Genomic DNA, 22727 nt, shown 5'->3' on the forward strand with positions numbered 1-22727 from the left:
ATTATTGTTGTCCTTATCAGTATTCATTTCACCTTTGAGCTGCTTAAGGCCACTGTCTGTTTTTTCCTCTTTGTGTATGAAACCAGAATTGCCGGAGGAGGAGGAGGAGGAGGAGGAAAGCATGTTTTTACCTCTCCTCCTCTCCCCCAGCCTTTTTTTATTTTTATTTTACGTTGTAAGCCTGGAATCTCGCCTCGGCCATTTGCATCTCAAAGAAGGGAGGAATATTCAAGGTAGTCCCGCGGATAAGCGTCTTGGTGCTCCGTGCGTTGTGTGAGTGTGTGTAGGGGGGGGTGAGGTTGTGTATGTGAGGGGGAGGTTTTTTTTTTTGTGTGTGTGTGCGTGTGTGTATTAACCTAGCTCTGGTATGCATGAATTGAGCTTCACTCGTAGGGTTCCGTCTCCAAATCTCATTTTACCAAGCTTACTTTAAATTCATGAATAGTTTTGGCTGGAACTACCTCCTTTTCGTAGTCATATCCGATGTCTATGCATCTATGAGCAGGCCTGAAGCTTTTTTGTTTTCAATATATCTCAGATGTCTTGTATTCCTTAGTTTTTTCCGTGACCTCTTGTATCTCTACCATCCCTTACTCAAGATCATTCCTGGAAATAGTTTCCACTTCTTTCATCACTCTGTAACTGCATTCAGAACTCCTCTTTCTCTTCTGTCACCCAGTGTAGGAAAATTCAATCTTTCCAGTCTGTTTTCATATGTCGTGTCTCAAACTTGGCACCATTTTCGTCGCTGCTATCTGGATTCTTCCTTTTTTTCTAAGACTGTTATTTCGGGGATCACACCAACGCTGCATATTTTGGGGATCACACCAACGCTGCATATTTCGGGGATCACACCAACGCTGCATATTTCGGGGATCACACCAACGCTGCATATTTCGGGGATCACACCAACGCTGCATATTTCGGGGATCACACCAACGCTGCATATTTCGGGGATCACACCAACGCTGCATATTTTGGGGATCACACCAACGCTGCATATTTCGGGGATCACACCAACGCTGCATATTTCGGGGGTCACACCAACGCTGCATATTTCGGGGGTCACACCAACGCTGCATATTTCGGGGGTCACACCAACGCTGCATTTTCCAGTCTTGGTCGAATCGCCGACACGATCAGCTCCAGATACACACAGTCCGCTCAGCCTTCTCTTTCCTGTAACACATTTATTGCTCTTATGTAGAAGCTTGGTAGGTTTGTGACACGATCTCCTCCCCTGAAGCTGTTAAACTCTTTCAAATACATCATCTGTTGGTTTACCTCGTTTTTGCAGTTTCGTCTTAAAACTTTTCAGTGACACGGGTCTGTGGTTCTTTTTTTTTGTGGTGTTTTTTTTCCACCTTAGTATATCGGCACTATGTCAGCATGTTTCCAAGCGAGTGATTCTTTGACTTTTATATTGAGCTCTGAACCAATCTCTGTATCTTATCTGCCAGCTGATCCCTACACTCAATATCCAATTTGAGACGCCATCAGGGTCTGGTGCCTTCCTTAAATCTTTTTTTTCTACAGGACTTTTCATTTCTACCTCTACGTCCCTCAATACCTACTCCCTCAAAACTCTCCCCATTCCCATCAGGTCACTTTCCAGCAGCACAGCCAAAGCCCTGGAAACCGTTATCTCTCCCTTCCTGATGCGGTGACAAGCTGAAAACACCCGCCTCCGCCATCATGCGCCGGCAGAGCTCAAACACTACATACACACGTGAAGGTCTACCCTTGTCCCCGGGGCCTATTTACTTTCTCGTTATGAGGCGGGACCCACCTCACTGTACCCCACCTCCCATTTTCATAACGCTAGGCACCGCTCCCTGTAACGGTGGCGATGGTGTTGGTTGACTCCTGAAGCTGTGGTGTGTGTGTGTGTGTGTGTCGAAGAGCGGCTGTGGAATACGGATGATGGCTTTTCACAATCTCTTTTTTTTTTCTTTTTTGTACCTCTATTTTCCTTATTCAGGTTATGGTTAATCTTTTCTTACGTTATATGAGAATGAGAGAGAGAGTGAGAGATGGATAGATATGTAGATAGATAGATAGATAGTTATTTGTACCTATATTTTCCTTATTCAGGTTATGGTTAGTCCTTTCTTACGTTATATGAGAAGGAGAGAGAGAGAGAGTGAGAGATGGATAGATATGTAGATAGACAGATAGATAGTTATTTCTGTCTTTACTTTCATTTTTCTTTTTCTTTTTTATTTTAATGGATGTGTTTTGCTAAATGTGGGCGCTTCGTGTTTCTTTGCTATATATCGTCTTTTTTCTTTTCTATTTCCTCTCTCTGCGATGCTCGATTTCTTTCGTTTGTTTTCCTCCTCTGTCCCTCACATTTATCATCTTTATATGCCGCCTAAGCCCTCATTTTTCTTTCCTTCCCCTGCCGCTCTCGCAGTTTGTCTTGGTATCCTCCTGCCGTCTCTCTCCGCTCTTCTGCCTTTTCTTACTTTACCTCGACCTTTTCCTTTTCATTTTCCCAGCATTTATCCTTCCTTTTATTAACTTCCTTTCCCGTCCTTTCATTTCCCTTTCCGCCCAGTCTCTTAATGTCCCGTCCCTTCCCGTCCCTTTCCTTCCCGTCTTTTATTGCCGTTCCCTCCACTCACATCGCCCGTCGGCTCCTTCTTTCTTTGCTTCTCCCTCCCTCCTCTTCCCTCCTTCCCCGCTCTTTACCCCTCCCCTCCCCCACTTCCTCAGTAGCCCCGCGCCTCGCCGCAACAGGTCCCCGCCCGCTCGTCCGCCGGGCTGCAGCGGGCTGGGCGGCGGCGGTCCTGTGCGCGCTGGTGCTCGGCAGTCGATACTTCCTCTCCGCTATTTTTGGATGCTCGTTTATTCATAAAGCCTCCGCCAAGATTTAAGCCCTGCAAAGGAAAACTAAATATTCTCAAAAACATATTTTTTTATCGGATTTGGATTTCAGAAACTGGTCGCGAGAATTTTGTGTTGGATGTTGAGCGTGAGGCGGCGCGCTGCCCGCACCAGCGTTGTGATGGGCGCTGCTGTATGAGTGGCATTGGCTTGCTACACTATTTTTACTGCGTTGAAGCCTTTGATTTTTTTTTCTTGGGCAGCATGCGTGTACTGGCGCGGCCTGGTATTGTGTTGCCGCCTGGTGTTCATGCTTCGGGCCTCCCGTTTCCCTTGGCCAAAGGTATTATCGAGATTGTTTGGTCAACTCCATCCTTCAGTCACTTTTTGCCCGCCGAGAAGCCTGCCGTCAGCCTTCCTTCCCTTTCCCCTCCGTACAGGGAACATACGGGCCTCTATTCTGTGGCGGTCCAGTACAGCCGCCAGCCACCGACGGCACTTGAACCCAGAGCGTCACATGAACACCACTTCCTTACACCGCCCACTCAGTCCCTTTTCCGAAGGTTCCGTTTCTTGGCAGACTTGTAGAGTTATTCAGTATGAACTACAGAGAAAATTTTGTAGCCATAAAATATAAATGGAGAGAAGTGAAATATATAAAAGTTCTCCAAAATACTGTAATTTACCCTCCTCCGGTAATTTAGTGATGGCTGAGTGAATTATAACGACCTCGTGAGTTGCCGCGGCGGGGGAGCTCAACGTCACGAAGGATTAATTGGTTCATCTGCCGCGGGTGGAACCATGTTTTTTGGTGTTCGTTCCCCGCAGAGTGCTAATCTTAGTTTTAGCATGGAGGATAGGAGAATATACACAACTATCCCCTGTTCGAGTCTCCTGAGTGACCCAAGAACAGCACATATATTTCATGCTAAAGGCTTTGCGTCATATTGTTATTTATTTCGCTACTTCAAATGGCCGCTTCCCCAAGACCCGCTGTTGTGCCTTAGACAGAGGCGCGCACACGGAAATAAAGAGAGTAGAAGAGGCAACTCAGTCTTCACATGGAAGCTCCTGAGTACCAGTTATTAGTCTTTTGTCTCCCCATGCATAAATATAACTTATTAAAACTTCTAATATTTCTTGCATTAACTACACAGCTGCTAAATATGTCATCCACTGAAATATTAGCAAATCATTTTTTTCCCTGTCTTCTTAACGCTGAGAATTCACCCTGTCGAGCCCCATGTGTCATTCTAGGGCGCACAGTGTTTCCTTTCCCTGGTGACATCAAGACCGTGTTCGAGGCGGTGTTGGAGTGAAAGTCCTGCCGGGCTGCACCGAGGCGTCTGGGAGCACGAGGCGAACAAGGGATGAAGCTGAGTCCGTTACCTGAGCCCCTATTCGTGAAGCACTCGTGAACCATATTCCTCGCGTACCCTGAGCATAAGCGTTAACTTGTGGATCAAAGGGCAACGTGACACCGCAGAACGTGATGCCGAGTCTGTTACCTAAGCCGCCATTCCTGCAGCACTCGTGAAGCACATTTCTCGTGTACCCTAAGCATAAGCGTTAACTTGTGGATCAAAGGGCAACGTGATGCCGAGTCTGTAACCTAAGCCCCCATTCCTGCAGCACTCGTGGAGCACATTCCTCGTGTACCCTAAGCATAAGCGTGCAGTTGTGGATCAAAGGACAACATAGCACCGCAGAACATGAGAGTGAGGAATAAGACACGAGGAAGCGGGCATAAACGACATTGCAGAGGACCAGACAGAGGCGAGGAAACACTTACCCGTTCGAGGCCTGAGTTGTCTGCATTCCAGGCGATGACGGGGATGCCCAGGTAGCCGGCCAGCTGGAAGAAGTACTGCACCGAGGCCGTGGAGCGCCCGTAGGTCTCCGAGTTGAACAGGTACAGGATGGCCGACACGTTCTTGGGCAGGAATTTGTCGCAGAGTGTCTCCAGAATCCCTGAGGACGAAGAGAGGGCTTGTTGAGGAAGACGTGAACGGCTGGCGATGTGTGTGTGTGTGTGTGTGTCTGTGTGTGTGTGTGTGTGTGTGTGTGTGTGTGTCTGTGTGTGTGTGTGTGTGTGTGTGTGTGTGTGTGTGTGTCTGTGTGTTAGTGATAGATAGATAGATAGATAGACATATAGATAGAGACGAGTATTCCTCCGAGATTTGCTAAGGTGAACAGAAGAAGCGAAGTTGCTGAGAAAGAAATCCTCGAAAAAATATATTCTCGAGTTTAGGAAGGAGAGCAGGAAGAAAATATCGAGGGAGACGGAGAGAGAGAGAGAGAGAGAGAGAGAGAGAGAGAGAGAGAGAGAGAGAGATCCTTTGTGTGAACGTGTTTTGTAAAAGTACTCGTGCGGAGGAAAATGCTGGAGGAGGGGAAGGAAGTCTTAAAATAGAAGGATTATATAAAAGCAACTGTGTACATCAACAAGAGAGAATTTCACACACACACACACACACACACACACACACACACACACACACACACACACACACACACACACACGCACACGTACACGCACACTGGAGCCAGGCATGGAAGTGCAGTTAAAATTTTGGTGATATTTCTGACCCGCCCCGCCCGGCTGTGTCTCCTTGTGTGTCAGCTGTCCTCGAGGGTTGTCCACTGCGCTTGTGAAACTGAAAACGCCCTTGACCCTTTCTGTAGCACCATCCTCCCCTCCCCACGCACACTCACACTCACTGGGGCTCGAACCACGTCCACAAATTTGAGTGTAGGCCAACCAGACTTTCCGCCGGTTCTGCCAAGCCCGAGGTTCTGACTATGTAACACAAGATTTTTCGTTTTTTCAATCTCAAACTTTTATTAGATTGGTTGTTTTCTATCGACGAATTTTCCTTTCTTATAGTTGAGTAGAAGTGGTGGTAGTAGTAGTAGTAGTAGTAGTGGTAGTGGTAGTAGTAGTAGAAGTAGTAGTAGTAGTAGTAGTAGTAGTAGTAGCAGCAGCTCGATGATAATGATGATGAGGAGGAGGTAAAGGAAAAGGAAAAGGAAAAGGAAGAGGAAGAGGAGGAGGAGGAGGAGGAGGAGGAGGAGGAGAAAGAAGAAGATGGAGATGATGATGAAGGAGAAGACTCGTATAATTTTTAGTATTATTATCATTACTATTTTGTTATATATCATCATCATCATCATCATCACACAGTCGCTCCAGCAAATCGTGTCAGGCAGGCAGGCGGGTCCCGAGCGAGTTCAAATTCGATTATAAATTTTGTGTTCGCACTTTTTTTGTCGCGGCGGAGATCAGCCGCGCGAGGGAATTCTTTTCGCCCGTGTATTTCCTGCCGCCGACCCGCCCACCTGCCTGCCTGCCTGCCTGCCGATAAAACAATAAATAAAGCCATAGCTGCTGGGAGGAGGGACAGTGGGAGAGAGGGAGAGGGAGGGAGGTTGAAAGAAAGAAAGAGAAAGAAAACAATATATAAAACCGTAGCTGTGAGAGAGAGAGAGAGAGAGAGAGAGAGAGAGAGAGAGAGAGAGAGAGAGAGAGAGAGAGAGAGAGAGAGAGAGAGAGAGAGAGAGAGAGAGAGAGAGAGAGAGAGAGAGAGAGAGAGAGAGAAAGAAAGGCAGACTTTTAAAGGTGAGTAAATAAAAGCTGAGAAATGAATGGAGAGACAGGTAAGCGAATGGAGGTAAAATACATACATACATACACATACACACATACACACGCACTCATACATACATGCATACAGGGTGTCAGGCGCACAGATTACAGACACCAACACACATACAATAAATATGGCCAATGTAAATCCATCCCACTTTTGCTTGGCGAGGCAGATCGGGTATCGAACATTGTCCAAATCCATCTGTGACACACCACCTGACCCTCGACACCTGCCCTCCCTACACCCCTCCTCCCTACCCCCCTCCCTGCACCCCTTCCTTCCTACAGTACTCCCTCCCTACACCCCTCCTCCCTACCCCCCTCCCTGCACCCCTTCCTCCATACACTCCTCTCCCCTTCCTTCTTACAGTACTCCCTCCCTACACCCCTCCTCCCTGCACCCCTTCCTCCATACACTCCTCTCCCCTTCCTTCCTACAGTACTCCCTCCCTACACCCCTCCTCCCTACCCCCCTCCCTGCACCCCTTCCTCCATACACTCCTTTCCCCTCCCCCCCTTCTTTCTCCCTTCCATCCTACAGTACTCCCTCCCTACATCCCTTCTTCTCTTTACTCCCCCCTCCCCACACTCTTCCTCCCTATCCCCCTTCCCCTTACATCCCTCTCTCTCCCTTTTCCCTCTTTACCTACGCCTCCTCCCCATCGACCCCTTCCTCCTCTCCCTTTTCTCTATACCTCTCCCTCCCTTCCCCCTCCCCCTACATCCCTCTCCTTTTCTACCCCTTTCCAACCAACACCCCTTCCCCTTCATCCCTTCTTCCTAACCTTTTTCCCTACCTCTCTCCCTCCCTACACCTCTCCCCTACACCCCATCCCTCCTACGCCCCTCCCTTCCACCCCTCCTAACCATTTTCCATGCACTCTTTCTTCCCCTATCCCCTACCCCATCCCAGCAACCCTTCCCTCCTTACGCCCCTCTCCTCTAGATCCGTCCCTCCCTAAACCACTATTTCCTACCCCTTTTCCTCCATTCCTCCCCCCAATATCTTCTCCCACTTCTCTCTTCTTTCCTTCCTTCCTCCCTCCAATACATTCATACCGACCCTTTCCCTTCTTCCCCTTCCTCACTTCCTCCGTCTCTTCCTCCTCCTCCTCCTCCTCCTCCTCCCTCACCTCTGCCAGCATCCTCTCTTTGTTTTCCATCATTTCCAATCCATTTTGATCAACTGTCGAGAGAGAGAGAGAGAGAGAGAGAGAGAGAGAGAGAGAGAGAGAGAGAGAGAGAGACCTATATATTTTTTTCTTTTCCGTAATTGTACTAAATAATATATCTGTCTACCTGTTTACCTGTGTGGCTCATGTGGCAGGTATTATAGTTTTTTGTTGTTTGTTCTATTGTATATTCCTTTGATTTTTTAAAACTATTTCAAGCTGTATTTCATGTTTTCGAATTAGCCTTTCCTCCTCAGTTTATCTTAGTCAGTCTATCTATTTCTTTATCTATCTATCTGTATTTATTTATATTTATCTATCTATATCAATATTTGTCTATATATATCTTTGTTTATCTGTCTATCTATCAATATGTTTAATTATTTATCTATTTATTTATCTCTATCCATCTATCTATCTACCTATCTATCTATCTATCCATTGTATTATGTCTAACTATCTTTCTATTGTCTGTATTTATCATTCCATATACTCACCTCCTTCTATATAGTTAAGCATCAATCCTCATATTTCTAAGTCTGTCTGTCTGATTTTGATTTTTATTTAGGTCTCGCTAGTAGGCTATCTTGAGGGGTCTCTTCGACTACCCCAGCCCTCTAGTGGCGCAGGCGAATTTTATTTATAGTGACTGACGTGACATATGACTCTTACTTGGCCCATTCTGCCCCCCCGGTGTGTGTGTGTGTGTGTGTGTGTGTGTGTGTGTGTGTGTGTGTGTGTGTGTGTGTGTGTGTGTGTGTGTGTGTGTGTGTGTGATGAGGGGAAAGGAAGAAAAAGAGAAAAGAGAGAAGGAAAAACGAAAAAGAGAAAGAAAGAAAAAAAGAAAGAGAAAAAGAGAGAATAAAAGAGAAAGAAAGGCAAGCTGAAAGGTGTGTGTGTGTGTGTGTGTGTGTGTGTGTGTGTGTGTGTGTGTGTGTGTGTGTGTGTGTACCAGTTTGTATTTTGTGTATATTCTTCCATCTTTTGTCCTTGTATGCATCATTCCACACATTTTCATTTTTCTATTTAGCTAAGCGTCCATCCCCGCGTCTCTGAGTTCATCTCCCTTTAGAGTAGCCAATACGAATTTCCCGCGTTCGTAAACATTAGTGAGGCATTTTGTTTCTGAGGCCTTCGTGTTTGTTTTCCATCACGCAACTTTTGATAGTGTTGCCGGTGGATTTCGCCCATAAATTTTACACTTGTTTTATATTAAGCGTATGTTTTTATAATGTTCAGTTAGTATGTATGTGTGTGTGTGTGTGTGTGTGTGTGTGTGTGTGTGTGTGTGTTGCAGAGTTACACGTGTTTGTCTAGTATTTATATTGAACCTTCGAGGTCATTTGTTTATTCATATCTATATTGTATTTCCTTTCTGTCTGTCTGTTTGTCTCTGTCCCTGTCTTTGTCTGTCTGTCTGTCTATTTGTTTCTGTCTCCGTCTGTCTGTGTGTCTGTCTGAATATCTGTTTCCGTCCTTGTCTGTCTATGTATGCTTGTTTCCGTCTGTCTGTCTGTCTGTCTCTATCTCTTTCCATCTCTGTCTGTCTGTATCTGTTTATCTTCCATTTTTCTCCGTCTGTTTATCTGTTAATTTTCCATCTCTTTGTCTGTCTGTCTGTATGTATGTAGGCTATGCTTGTTTCCGTCTGTCTGTCTGTCTCTATCTCTTTCCATCTCTGTGTGTCTGTATCAGTTTATCTTCCATTTTTCTCTGTCTGTCTATCTGTTAATTTTCCATCTCTTTGTCTGTCTGTCTGTATGTATGCTTGTTTCCGTCTGTCTGTCTGTCTCTATCTCTTTCCATCTCTGTGTGTCTATCAGTTTATCTTCCATTTTTCTCTGTCTGTCTATCTGTTAATTTTCCATCTCTTTTTCTGTCTGTCTGTCTGTATGTATGCTTGTTTCCGTTTGTCTGTCTGTCTGTCTGTCTGTCTATCTCTTTCCATGTCTGTCTGTATCAGTTTATCTTCCATTTTTCTCTGTCTGTCTATCTGTCTATCTGCCTGTCTGTCTGTTCTCCCACCCAGTATTGGCTACATATTAACTTATTTCCCCACACTTTTCAATTTCCCGCGCCCCTCGCACAATAATCTTCCCCGTGTTCTACCATCCCCTAAAAATTCCACGGCGCCACGCTCATTTTTCCCCGCAATCTCGATTTGGCGCTAAAAAGTGGGGTGAACGAGAGGCTGCGAGGCGGCGGGGGTGAGGGGTGACGGGGTGAGGAGGGGACACACCACGGCACCGCTTCTATCATTTATTATTTTCCCCATTTACGGACACTTTCCCCCTTGTAACGACTCCATTTTGGTCTGCGCTGCGTGACGGGATTGAGGAAGGAGGAGAAGGAGTGTGGGGGGGGAGGTGAGTGGGGGAGGTGTGGGGGAGGGCAAGTACACAGAGAGAGGATGCTGGGTGGGGGTGGGAGTGAAGGGGGGAGGCTGAGGACGTGTGGAGAGGCGGAGAGGGAGGATGCTGGTGGTGGCACGGGGATGAGGAGAAGAGATGAAGGATGCTGGTGATGATAATGGGGAAGAAGGAGATAGTGATGGTGGGGATGGGGTAGGAAGGGAAGGATGATGCTGGTCGTTGTGGGGATTAGAAGAGGGGATGAAGGATGCTGGTGATGGCGGTGGTGAAGAAGGAGCCAGTGATGGTGGGGATGGGGTAGAAAGGGAAGGATGCTGATGGTTGTGGTGGGGATTAGAAGAGGGGATGAAGGATGCTGGTGATGATAATGGGGAAGAGGGGCGTGACGGTGGGGCTGGGGAGGAAGGGAAGGAGGATGGTGGTTTCGGGGATGAGATGAGGGGTCGAAGGATGCTATTGATGATGGTAATGGGAAAGAAGAGGATAGTGATGGTGGGGATAGAGTAGGAAGGGAGGGATGATGGTGGTGGGGATGAGATGAGGGGTCGAAGGATGCTGGTGATGTTGGTAATGGGGGAGAGGATGGTGATGGAAGGGAATGACGAGAGAAGAGAGGAGAGGAAGGAGGATGCTGAATCGTTCTTTTAAACTACAATCTCTGCGTTTATTGAAGTCTCGTACAGCCAGCCAGCCACGTCAGTTTTTATTATTGGTTATGATATTCTTGTTATTACTGTTGCTGTTATGTATTTTTTCCTATATTTTAATTCTACATAATTCCGTGCGTCAAGCCAAGGTGATATTAGGAGACTGAATGACACGTGTTGCACCTGGAAAATCGTGCTTATAAGATCATACTTGCTTATATGATTTTCTTACTTATAGGATTTACGTTACTTATAGGACCATACTTTACTTATAGAACACATACCCCGAGCAGGCTTAATTAAACGCAGCCCTCAGTTTAATCCCTGACGCATCTCGCTACACAAAAACTACTCGGCTTTTTTATTATACCCGAGTCTGGCTGGCTGGTGGAGTCGCCGTATAGGATCTCGTATCTAAGGCTTGCCGGAAAAGTGTATGGAAAGGAACAGTGAGATAAGGTTTTTGGCTGTGAATTCATTCCTCGCCGCCTGCTTGAAACACGAGAGGAAGGACACACAGCTGGTTTTGTTGTGTTTGTTGTTGTTGTTCTTGTTGTGTTGTTGTGTTGTTGTTGATGATGTTGTTTATTGCAGGGCAGGTGTAGTGGGTAGTGGTTGTGCCCATTAGTAATTCACGCCATTAATGAGTTAAATAAGTGTAAAAAAAATGTACTTGTATATAAATAATTAATAATACAAAAATAAATAAAAACACTAACGTAAACACACACACACACACACACACACACACACACACACACACACACACACACACACACACACACACACACACACACACACACACACACACACACGCAAACAAAGGCTCAGACCAGCTTTGCCTCTCACGTCATTTCACCATATATATAACATTTTCCATCTCTCTCTCTCTCTCTCTCTCTCTCTCTCTCTCTCTCTCTCTCTCTCTCTCTCTCTCTCTCTCTCTCTCTCTCTCTCTCTCTCTCTCTCTCTCTCTCTCTCTCTCTCTCTCTCTCTCTCTAAAAATATAAAAACTCTTGTCCGTAATAAGATTTCCACTTCACTCACATCAGTATTTCCTTGTATTATAGAAAACGTCACACACACACACACACACACACACACACATACACACACACACACACACATAATAACAGGCCCAGAATATCCTTATCCCCCGTCGTGTTCAATTTCCTGTGATATTAAAGTCTTTTTCCTTTTATTTCCACAGATGGAATAGTGTGGGATTCGCCTGTAGGGTGGCGCACATCAATGTTGTATAAGGTCTGTATAGATGTAGAGGAAGGTGCGGGTTCGCGTGACGAGGCTCAGCGCGGCGCACGTTGTCAGGTAAGTTCGTGAAAGTCATCGTTAGGGACAGAGAGGTTAACCAGGTAGCTTCAGCAGATTCTCAACCCCTTGCTGACTGAGTGACGTAGGCAAATAGGAAGGGGAGGGAGGAGGAAGAAAACGTATATTACTCCATGAAAAGACGTGCAGAAAGTTAAAGAGCAGTTTTGTGCATGAATAGGTGGGCAGCTCTTGAACGACCGACCTTTTTTTCTTCATTACATAAAAAGAAGTGGAGAAAGTTGAAAGAGCAGCTCTGGGCACGTACAGATGGATAGCTCTTAAACGAATGACCTCCCTTTCTTAACCACACCCTCTTTCCGTCTTCTTAATTAACGTCATTCGCAAGTAGAGAAGCATTTTAACCCAGCATCCCACCCGCGTGAAACTAACTGGTCCCATATTCTCAAAACTTTCAAAGCTCACACACACATTTAACACGGCTTTCGTAGAGATTGTGGGTATTACCGTGGATAGTTTCATGAGCCTAGGAATAGTTTGGCAAGGCTTCTACACTTCTACACTGTGAACATGAAAAACACTCATGAGAACCAGACTAAGCTCCTCTGTGGCCTTGGGATTTATTTGTTGTAAGAGCCAAAGGCGTGTGAGTATGCGGGCCTGGTCCCCTCTCTGTATCTTGGTCAGGGAGGGGTAGACGGTCATCATAGCGGCGGTGTTGACAGTCTTTCTCTCCGTCTCCCTCTTCGAATCTGTCTTTCTGCCTCTGTTGTTAGATTGTGCTCCTGTTGTGTATGCATGTTATTTTAGAAAGTTATTTATATATGCTTGTTTAATCCTTGATGTGTCTGTGTCTGTCTTTTTGCTGGCACGGTATATCGAAAAGAAATAGTGACTGGATTTCTGAAAACTGCATCCGTGTGAAAAAAAAAATAAATGCCTCCTATTTCTTTGCCTGGAATTTTGAGTTCCGACGAAGATTCACACGCTCTTTTGTTTGTGGAAGGAATATCGAAAAACTGCATCCGTGTGAAAGAATAATCGCCTCCTAATTCTTTGCCTAAAATATAAAGTTTCGACTAAGATTCACACGCTCTTGTTTATTTCGTTGTGTGCCTGTGTCTATATCTTTTGTTTGTGGAAGGAATATCGAAAAACTGCATCCGTGTGAAAGAATAATCGCCTCCTAATTCTTTGTCTGGAATATAAGAGTTTCGACTAAGATTCACACGCTCTTGTTTGTTTGTGGAGGGAATATCGAAAAACTACATCCGTGTTTTTAAAGTAGCGGAAGCGGCCTAAGAGCAAAAGAAGGAAAACAACAAAGCCAGCGACAGAAGCAAAAATGCCCACACAAAAGCAAACAAAAAATAGCGTATACGTTTTCTTTCTTTACCCGAAACACAAAATTTCGAATAAGATTTACACGTGCTTTATTTCTTTTGTCTGTGTTTGTATCTCCGTTAGCAGTTTATATCATTTTGTTTAGTATATGGATTCCTGAAAGAGTAATCATTTCCTTGGCCGAAATACAAACTTTCTGCTGAGCCTTATCACACTCCCTTCCTCTTCCTCGTCCTCATCAGTTCCTTGGTTGTGTCCGTATTAGTATCTCTGTTTGCTGGCAAGGTTAATCTTCTTTTAGTATATGGATTTCTGAAAGAGTAAGCACCTCCTCCTTGGCCGAAATACAAACTTTCTGCTAAGCCTTATCACACTCCCTTCCTCGTGTCCCTCAGTCCCTCAGTTTTGTCTGTATTTATATTTTAGCTGACAGGGATAATTGATTTTTTTAAGTATATGGATTTTGGAAAGGGCAAGCTCCTCCTCCTTGGCCGAAAAACAAACTCTCTACTAAGATTTATCACACTCCCTTCCTCGTGTTAATCAATCCCTCAGTTGTGTCTTGTGTCTGTATCTTCGGTAGCAGTGAATATCGATTTTCTTAGTATATGGATTTCGGAAGGGGCAAACACCTCCTCTTGGCCGAAATACAAACTCAACTACCACATGTACGTGAGACTTATCAAACTCCCTTTCTCGTGTTCCTCCGGTATCAGGCCAGCAAGCAAACGAACGTGTTGGTGCTAGTATTCCAAAAAATCACTGGGCAGCATCGTGTGGCGTTGCATTTTGGGCGCTTCTCGCATTTTTTCACGGACGCCAGTGCAGGTACGATAATAAAACACAGGTGCGGGTGTTTTATCACTAATTTACCTTGTATACGTATATATTAAGGTGTAGGTAAGAAGTGTGTCAACATTTCGCTTCGTTAATATAAGAAATGCAAGCGACTGTGTGCCGTGATTATGCTGAGGCCACAGTACCCTATGCTGATGTCTGGGTACCCTATGCTGAGGTCACTTCTCGCCCTCCTTTAGTGTATCCTCTCGTCAATCCAATCTTCAATGTCCCTTTGTGTAATTTATCTCAATCAGTCTGTTTGTATCTGCATGTCTGTCTGTCTCTTTGTGGCTTTCTCGCAATGATACCCGTTGCGTCGCTCCTCCCGCCTCCCCACGCCCACAACCTTCAGTGTCCCTTTATGTAATTTATCTCAATCAGTCTGTTTGTATCTGCATGTCTCAGATTGTCTCTTTCTGTCTTTCTCTCAATGATACCCGTTGCGTCGCTCCTCCCGCCTCCCCACGCCCACAACCTTCAGTGTCCCTTTGTGTAATTTATCTCTATCCACCTGTCTGTATGTTACTGTGTCTTTCTATCTCTTTATGTCTGTGTTTCTCTCTCAATGATATCCGTCGCTTCGCCTTCCCTTCTCCCCCCCCCCTCCCCCCCTCTCCCCCTTTCCGAGACCAAAACGGCGCGCACACACACACATGTAACTTAACAACGGACAAGCAAATTAGAGACACAATTACCAGACACATAAAACGCCGCGGGCTGTTGTCCACGAGTCGGCGACCAGACGTGTTGTCGCTTTAATTACCAGCACTTTTTTTGAGCCAACGACGACGAGTTGACGGATACATTGTTACTTTTTTTATTCCAAGTAATAAACAGCGAGACATCATTAGGACATGGGCTAATTAACGAGTAATGAGCATTTAGAGGGAGTGAGGGAGTGATGTGAGTGTGTGTTTAGGTGTGTGTGTGTGTGTGTGTGTGTGTGTGTGTTTACAGTATAGGAAGCAGCTCAAGGGCAAAAACAAAAGAAAAAAAAGTCCGTCTCATGTGTGTGTGTTTGTGTGTGTGTGTGTGTGTGTGTGTGTGTACCGACTTAAGCCCTCTATGTCAATCTTAGGTCATATGCAAAGCAGGGGACACTTCAGGGGACGTCGAGTTCAAACACACACACGCCTCGCTTAAGAGAACGTCAGTGAGTTATTCCTAAGATACTGAGGAGGGAGAAAAGGGGGAGGAGGTCCGCTAAATGGATGCTGAGTGACGGGTACGTGTCGATGATAGAGAAAGAGAGGGAGCGAATGAATGAGGGAGACGCGGGATGCTGAGTAAGAACATTCCCGTGGTGTGAGAAATGAATGAGACTTTGAGGTGAGCGGAAAATGATCAGTGAGTATTAAGAGAAGAATGGAAGACTGTGGATTGGGATAGAGGAGGAGGAGGAGGAGGATGTGTGGAAGATGAACTAAGAGGAGAATGAAGAACAGAGGATAGGAAAAGAGGAGGAGGAGAACTATGTATGAGAGATGAATTAAGAAGTGAATGAAAGACAAAGGAGAGAGAGAGAGAGAGAGAGAGAGAGAGAGGAGAAAGGGAGGCGGAGAAAAGAGAAAGGAGAAGGATTATGTGTAGGAGAAGAGTCGTATCGAACAGGTGGGTGACTTATGGGTGACCAGCAACACACACACACACACACACACACACACACACACACACACTTGACTGTCCTCTCCTTGGTCTTTAATGGGATCCAATTAAGTATGTATGAAGTGTTTTGTTTTGACGACGCCTCATGATTACCGTAATTATCAAACTGCTCTCTGCCCCCCCCCCTCCCCCCTTCTCTCTCTCTCTCTCTCTCTCTCTCTCTCTCTCTCTCTCTCTCTCTCTCTCTCTCTCTCTCTCTCTCTCTCTCTCTCTCTCTCTCTCTCTCTCTCTCTCTCTCTCTCTCTCTTCCCATTATTCTCTCTTTGTCAATTAGAAGCGTTGATGATAGAACAGGAAGAGACAGAGGAAGAGGAGGAGGAGGAGGAGGAGTAAACTTGAAAACATAGATGGAAGAGCTGGCAAGAGAGAGAGAGAGAGAGAGAGAGAGAGAGAGAGAGAGAGAGAGGGGGGGGGGGGGCAGTATCATATAAAACGGGACATCGATTTGAAGAGATGAGAAAGTATCGGGGTCTATAAATAATCAGCATAGTTCCCCCTTCCAGCACCACAAGGCACAAGTTTTCCGTGTTTGATGCGGCCCAAAATTTGAATTCCGTGACCTTCAATCAGGGTTACTTGAAGGGGGGAGAGGGAGGGAGGGAGAAGGGGGAGAAAGAGGAGGAGGAGGAGGAGGAGGAGGTGAAAGGGAAGCAGAGAGGTTGACTGGCACACACACACACACACACCATTCAAAATCAACACACATACACAAATATACATACATACATACATACATACACTCAGTCAATCAGTCAGAGTTCGAGGGATTTACATACAACACAAGACCCAGACACACACACACACACACATACACACACACACAAGACCCACAGACACACACACACAGACACACACAGACTCACCTCCACTACCTCTCTCTCGCTGTCTGGAAAGTCTGTAAATACTCAATCTCAACAGACGTTTGCTTATCCATTCGGCCTTGAAACGTTGCCTCCTCCACCACCGCGCTGAGCTTGGATTTGAAACTTGTGATGTCTGTCTGTCTTTTGGGAGGGGAGGGATGGGGAAGGGTGGGAGAGAGGTGAGAGAGAGAGAGAGAGAGAGAGAGAGAGAGAGAGAGAGAGAGAGAGAGAGAAGGAAGGAAGGAAGGAAAAGAAAGAAAGAAAGAAAGAAAGAAAAGAGGGAGCAGATAGAAGGCAATGAATAAAAGATGAAAGAAAAATTAAGGAAAATAAGAAACCAAGGAAATGAAAGATAAAGTAAATGAACGAAGAAATGCAAGACTTATAAAGCGACAGACAGACGCGGACAGGCAGACAGAAATACACGTCGCGAACCGGACGAAATACAGCGAATGAGGCGCCTTCAGGTAATCCAGGAGAACCACCAGCTAATGTAAGCCCTTCCCCGTCCCTTCCAATCCCGCATCTTCCCCTTTCATCCTCCCAATACACTCCCTTAAACCCTCCTCCTCATCCTCTCCTCTCCTCTCCTTACCCCTTACAACCTCCTTTTCATCCTCTCATTCTCTTTCTCCTTCCTTATTTCTCCTTCCTCCTTATCCTTTCCTTCTCTCCTTCCTTCCTCCTTCCTCTTTACGACTTCCTTACACCCTCTTCCTCCTCCTCTCCTTCCTTCCTCCTTCCTCCTTACTACTCCCTCTCAGCCTCCTTCTCATCCTCTCTAAATACCCAACCATCTCCCTTCCTCTCTCGACCTTGCTCTCTCCATCTCTTCTTCCTACCTCCTTCTTCCTTCCTCCTCCTTATCTTCCTTCTCATCCTCTCTAAATACCCAACCATCTCCCATCCTCTCCCGACCTTGCTCTCTCCTTCTCTCCCCCCTTCTTACTCCCTACCTTTCCGCAAAGCTCCCCAATCGAGTCTACCTCTGAACCGCTCTCCAGGCAGCACAACGGGACGCTAGAAGTCGGCAGCAGGTGGATCTCTCGCTTTGAAAAGAGTGCTTACGACCTCTTACCGACCTTGTTAGCTTGGCGAGTGGCGTGTGTGTGTGAGTGTGTGAGGGGAGGTTTTCTGTGTGTGTGTGTGTGTGTGTGTGTGTGTGTGTGTGTGTGTGTGTGTGTGTGTGTGTGTGTGTGTGTGTGTGTGTGTGTTTACAGCTAAGGAGACAGTTCAAGGGCGTAAAGAAAAATATAAAAAAAAAGCCCGCTACTTACTGCTCCTGAATTGAGGTCAAAGGAGTGTCCAAAAAGAGGTGTGTGTGTGTGTGTGTGTGTGTGTGTGTGTGTGTGTGTGTGTGTGTGTGTGTGAGGGGGCGGTGCGAGGTATATAAAGTCCAGCTCAGAGGCGAAAGCAAGTTTAGGGGAACAGAATGGACACTCCCGCGCGTTGTGGGAGTGAATTTAGCAGTTTCTCTTGGTCCGCCTGTGAGTTATGTCGCTCTTAGTGTTGCGCCCCTTCTTTGTTGACCCGAACTTGCCTAATTTTCCGGCTCACGAATGTATGTTGTTTCCTCTGTGTCTGAAATTACGTGTTGCGACAAGCGCGCCTGTAATGCAAGGCCAGGAAGCAGCAGCCGCGTTCTTCATTCCCTTCCCTTCCTATTCCCATTCCCATTTCTTATTCTTATTCCCCCCCTTTTTTTTTTTTTTTTTTTTTTTTTTTTTTTTTTTTTTTTACATTGTTTCTTGTTAACTTTTCTCCTGTTTTTTTTTATTGTTTTTTTTTATAGTCACTCAGATGGAAGACAACCAAGGAATACTTTTGACAGCGTACACACACACACACACACACACACACACACACACACACACACACACACACACACACACACACACACACACACACACACACACACACACACACACTCTCTCTCTCTCTCTCTCTCTCTCTCTCTCTCTCTCTCTCTCTCTCTCTCTCTCTCTCTCTCTCTCTCTCTCTCTCTCTCTCTCTCTCTCTCTCTCTCTCTCTCTCTCTCTCTCTCTCTCTCTCTCTCTCTCTCTCTCTCTCTCTCTCTCTCTCTCTCTCTCTCTCTCTCTCTCTCTCTCTCTTAATTGAAAGCATTGACATCATGATTTATGTTGAACTTTAATCACACCTGGCACAGCAGACGTTAGCTGAGGCGGAACCCGATTCACGCGGGGCCAAAGATAGACTTGTGCCATTGGAGAGCGTTCAGCACCTCGCCAGGACTTGATCACGAACAGGTTAACGTTGATTTCCCCGCTGCCTCTGATCGAGTTGAAGACGGGATTGAATGATATTTCGTTTAGAAGTTTCCACGATTGATTGAATTGATCTGAAAACTTCCTACGCCAAGTTTCTGGAGAATATTTTTATCTCGGAAGTTTGTTGAGCTGCTAAAGGGAAGCGTCTTGCAGGATGAAAAGAAGGAATAGTGAAATGACTGTCAAGTGTCTCTAGTATTTACTATAAGTAAGTAAACAGGTAAAAGATATGCATGTAATAGTTTAAGAATGATTTATAACTCCCATAAATCAAAATCTATGAAAAGTGTAGCAATGCAGCAACCTCCCGAAATTGACCTCTTTCGGCCACCTCTTTGGATTCTTTTTGTGAGCAGCGAGTAGTGGGCTTTTTTTTTATTATTGTATACTTTTTTTGTGCCCTTGAACTGTCTCCTTTGTTGTAAAAAAAAAAAAGTAAACTAAGGTAACACAGTTCAAAAATCCATCAAAATCTTAGTACGTCTCAATGGTTTCTTTATATTAACGTTTTTGTTGTCGAACTCAGTCACACGGCACCACAAGTTCAAGCGATTTCGCCCCTTGTGATCACCACCAAAAAAGTCTATCGAGGCTGCTGAGCCCTGGACGACAAACATATTGACAACCAACTTTCATCGGTTCGTCGGTCGGCGCTGAGAGGCGTGAGAAGCCGCAAAAAAGGAAAGTTCCACAATCTATCGGGCGAGTAGGATTGGACAAACCGCCTCGAGGGGTGTGATGTCCGGCGGGAGTCTATTTCACGGCTCCTGTAAGCCCGCGTCTGGCTGGTTGGCCGCTGCGGAGCCTGCAAATGAGCCTCCGTCCACACGTGTGTCGCAAACAGAACCAGCAGGATGCCGCCGCCACCACCAGCCTCACACCAGCCTTTCTGCCGCCGGAAACTGTTGAGGAGACGCTGTTATATATAAGAAAGGCCTCTCCCCAACCCCCCTCTCTCTCTCTCTCTCTCTCTCTCTCTCTCTCTCTATCTATCTATCTATCTATGTATCTATTTACCTCAGCCAGGAAAGCAATACGAACGAGAGAGGTTAGCCAGCTTGGCAGTCGAGGGTGGACGACACTCTTGAACAGGGCAGGTTAGGTTAGGTTAAGTTTATATGGAGTTACTAGAGGTGATTTTGAGTGAGAATCGCTATGAGAGTAACTTCCAGAACGCTCCGTGGTTAGTTTCAAAGCTACAGCCGAACGTCTTCACTCAGGGACCACATACCCTTGGAGAGCTTGTGAATATGTGCGGGCCCTATCTCTATATCTATCTATCTATCACCCGGGAAAGCAATACGAACGACACTTTCAATAGGCGAGAGGTTAACGGGCGTGACAGTCGAGGGTGCACTGGGCAGTCCGAGTTGGCACCCACTAATGTTGCTGCTGCTGCGTGGAGATAAGCATTAACTGGCACTGAGACGGCACCTCCTGGCAGCGTGTGAGGGAGTGCCAATGACCGAGGAGTGACAATGATGCGGAGAGAGAGAGAGAGAGAGAGAGAGAGAGAGACTGGCTGACTGACTGACTGACTGACTGACTGACTACCACTACTGTTATGAAGGAAATGTGCAAGGGGTGACTGGTGATTGTTGTTTTAATGCGACGTTAGGCTTCACTATTACTTTTTTTTCATGGTTTTTTTTTCTTTATAATCGATTGTCTTTAAGTTTCCGTTTCTTCACATGGCTCCTCATTCCTGTCTTCTCTTTTCTCTTTTTTCTTTTATTTCCTTTTTTCACTGATAGTTTACGAATTGAGTCTTTCCTCTTTTCTTTTCCTTTCTCTTTGTCTCCGTTTTTACCCTCTATTTTTCCACTATGAGTACATAAAGTCACCTTACCAAAGACTTCTCCCATTCCTTCATCTTGCGTTCTGGTTCCAAAATCACTTTCATATCCCTTTCTGCTCCCTCACTCCCTAGCTTGCCCTATCCTCTTGTAGTAATGCAATTTTCAGCCACCCTTTTTTAACACTACGCAAAGTCACCTCGCCAACTACTTCTCTCATCCCTTCATCTTGCGTTCTGGTTCCAACATCCCCTTCATATCCCTTTCTTCTCCCTCACTCCCTAGCTTGCCCTACCCTCTTGTAGTAACGTAATTTTCAGCCACCTTCTGCTAACACTACACAAGTCACCTCGCCAACTACTTCTCTCATCTCTTCTTCTTCTCTCGTTATGGTTCTAATATCACTCTCATATCCTTCTCTTCTCCCTCACTCCCTGGCTTGCCCTATCCTCTTGTAGTAACGTAATTTCCGGCCACCTTTTTCTAACACTACACAGAGTCACCTCGCCAACTACTTCTCTCATCTCTTCTCCTCTCGTTATGGTTCTAATATCACTCTCATATCCTTTTCTTCTCCCTGACATCCTGGTGTGCCCTTTCTTCTTGTAGTAACGTAATTTCCAGCCACAAGTCTTATTCTCGGAACCTCGGGATGTCAGGCAGGGAATGAGACGTCCCAGGTAACAAGACTTCTCAAGGGACAAAGGGAAAGAGAGCGGGACACGGAAGGCGAGAGGGAGAGAGAGAGGGAGATGGATGGAGAGGAGAAGCAAGCAACACAAAGAAAAGTGAAGGTCAGGATGAAGAGATGAGGAAAGAAAAAGAGTTTGTACACGCAAGCAAGAGACCGTGAAAGGAGTAAGTGGAGAAAGAAGAGTGGAGAAGGAAGTGGAGGAGGAGGAGAGAGGTAAACAGCATAGAGAGAAAACTGCAGGTCAAGACGAAGTGAGGAAAGAAAGAAAGAAAAAGAAGAAAACTCCTTGGAAGCATAAGACCGTGAAGGGAATTAGCGGAAGAGGAGAAGGAGGAAACGAGGGAAGAGAAACCAGAGAAAAGGGAATCAGGGAGAACTAGAAGCGAGTCACATATCCAACGCCTTTAGTGAAGAATACTGGAACCTATGCACTACCGAAAGCTGATTAACAAGGAGCATCGTAATGGAGACTCCTGCGAAAGACGGTTTTAATAAGAACAGTCTGGTTGCCACGAACACAGAGTTGATACTGATCTTTGTGGCTGCGGGACTGTCATAAGGAACCGATCAACGCTATCAGATACAAGACACCCCCTACGTAAAGCTGTTTAACAAGAAGCGTCGTAATGGAAGCATGGAGTATCTGGTTTTGCTTCGTTTGTGTTCTGTCTACCCGGATGTCTCTCTGTACTATTGCCACCGGCCATTTGTATACGGTAATGTGGCCACGATCGCCTCCCGTCACTTCAGTATTCATAGGTTTTTTTATATCAGTATTCCAAGGATCTGATTTTCATTCCGCGAGCAAACATCTTCTACTACCTCTCTCTCCCCCTCCCTCTCTCTCTTTCATTCCACATCCCGCCTAGAAACTACACCTCAAAGCCTTAGAAAATTGACACCACCCTTTGCTCCTTCACTCTCTTCCGTATTTCCCCTTCTCCTCCTCCTCCTCCTCCTCCTCCTCCGCTTAGAAACTCCTACCCACAGTCCTCTTCAGTCAGTCCCCCTAGCTTCGTTTTCTTACTTTTTTCCATCCTCAAGATATTGCAAGGCATGTCAGGAGTAATCAGTGGTGAGTCCCCTTTCTCTCTCTCTCTCTCTCTCTCTCTCTCTCTCTCTCTCTCTCTCTCTCTCTCTCTCTCTCTCTCTCATCAGCCGCCACAACTGTAATGGGAAGGTAAAACTAGTCTTTCCTCTTTAAAATGCAAATCTAAGCAATTACCTGCTGCAGAATGTTATCAAATTATTTTCTTGGCCCCCTCAACTGACCTCTAC

The 22727-nt window shown here is 45.8% G+C and overlaps 1 protein-coding gene and 1 long non-coding RNA gene across 3 annotated transcripts in view; one reads left to right on the forward strand and one right to left on the reverse strand.

Annotated features, from left to right (window-relative positions):
- LOC127001480 (glutamate receptor ionotropic, NMDA 2B-like) overlaps positions 1–22727 on the reverse strand; it is a 204719-nt gene that overhangs the window by 122992 nt on the left and 59000 nt on the right. For both annotated transcript variants that reach the window (XR_007755303.1, XM_050866034.1), the window contains exon 2: positions 4622–4800. Coding sequence is in view for 1 of the 2 variants with exons in the window: in XM_050866034.1 (XP_050721991.1) it covers positions 4622–4800 (179 nt within the window). In the remaining variant the exon portion in view is untranslated. The remainder of the gene's footprint in view (positions 1–4621; positions 4801–22727) is intronic.
- LOC127001482 (uncharacterized) overlaps positions 1–22727 on the forward strand; it is a 125718-nt gene that overhangs the window by 2377 nt on the left and 100614 nt on the right. The window contains exon 2 of the long non-coding RNA XR_007755305.1: positions 11880–11998. This is a non-coding gene — a long non-coding RNA (uncharacterized LOC127001482). The remainder of the gene's footprint in view (positions 1–11879; positions 11999–22727) is intronic.

This window comes from Eriocheir sinensis, chromosome 21, assembly GCF_024679095.1.
Source record: "Eriocheir sinensis breed Jianghai 21 chromosome 21, ASM2467909v1, whole genome shotgun sequence".
NCBI lineage: Eukaryota > Metazoa > Arthropoda > Malacostraca > Decapoda > Varunidae > Eriocheir > Eriocheir sinensis.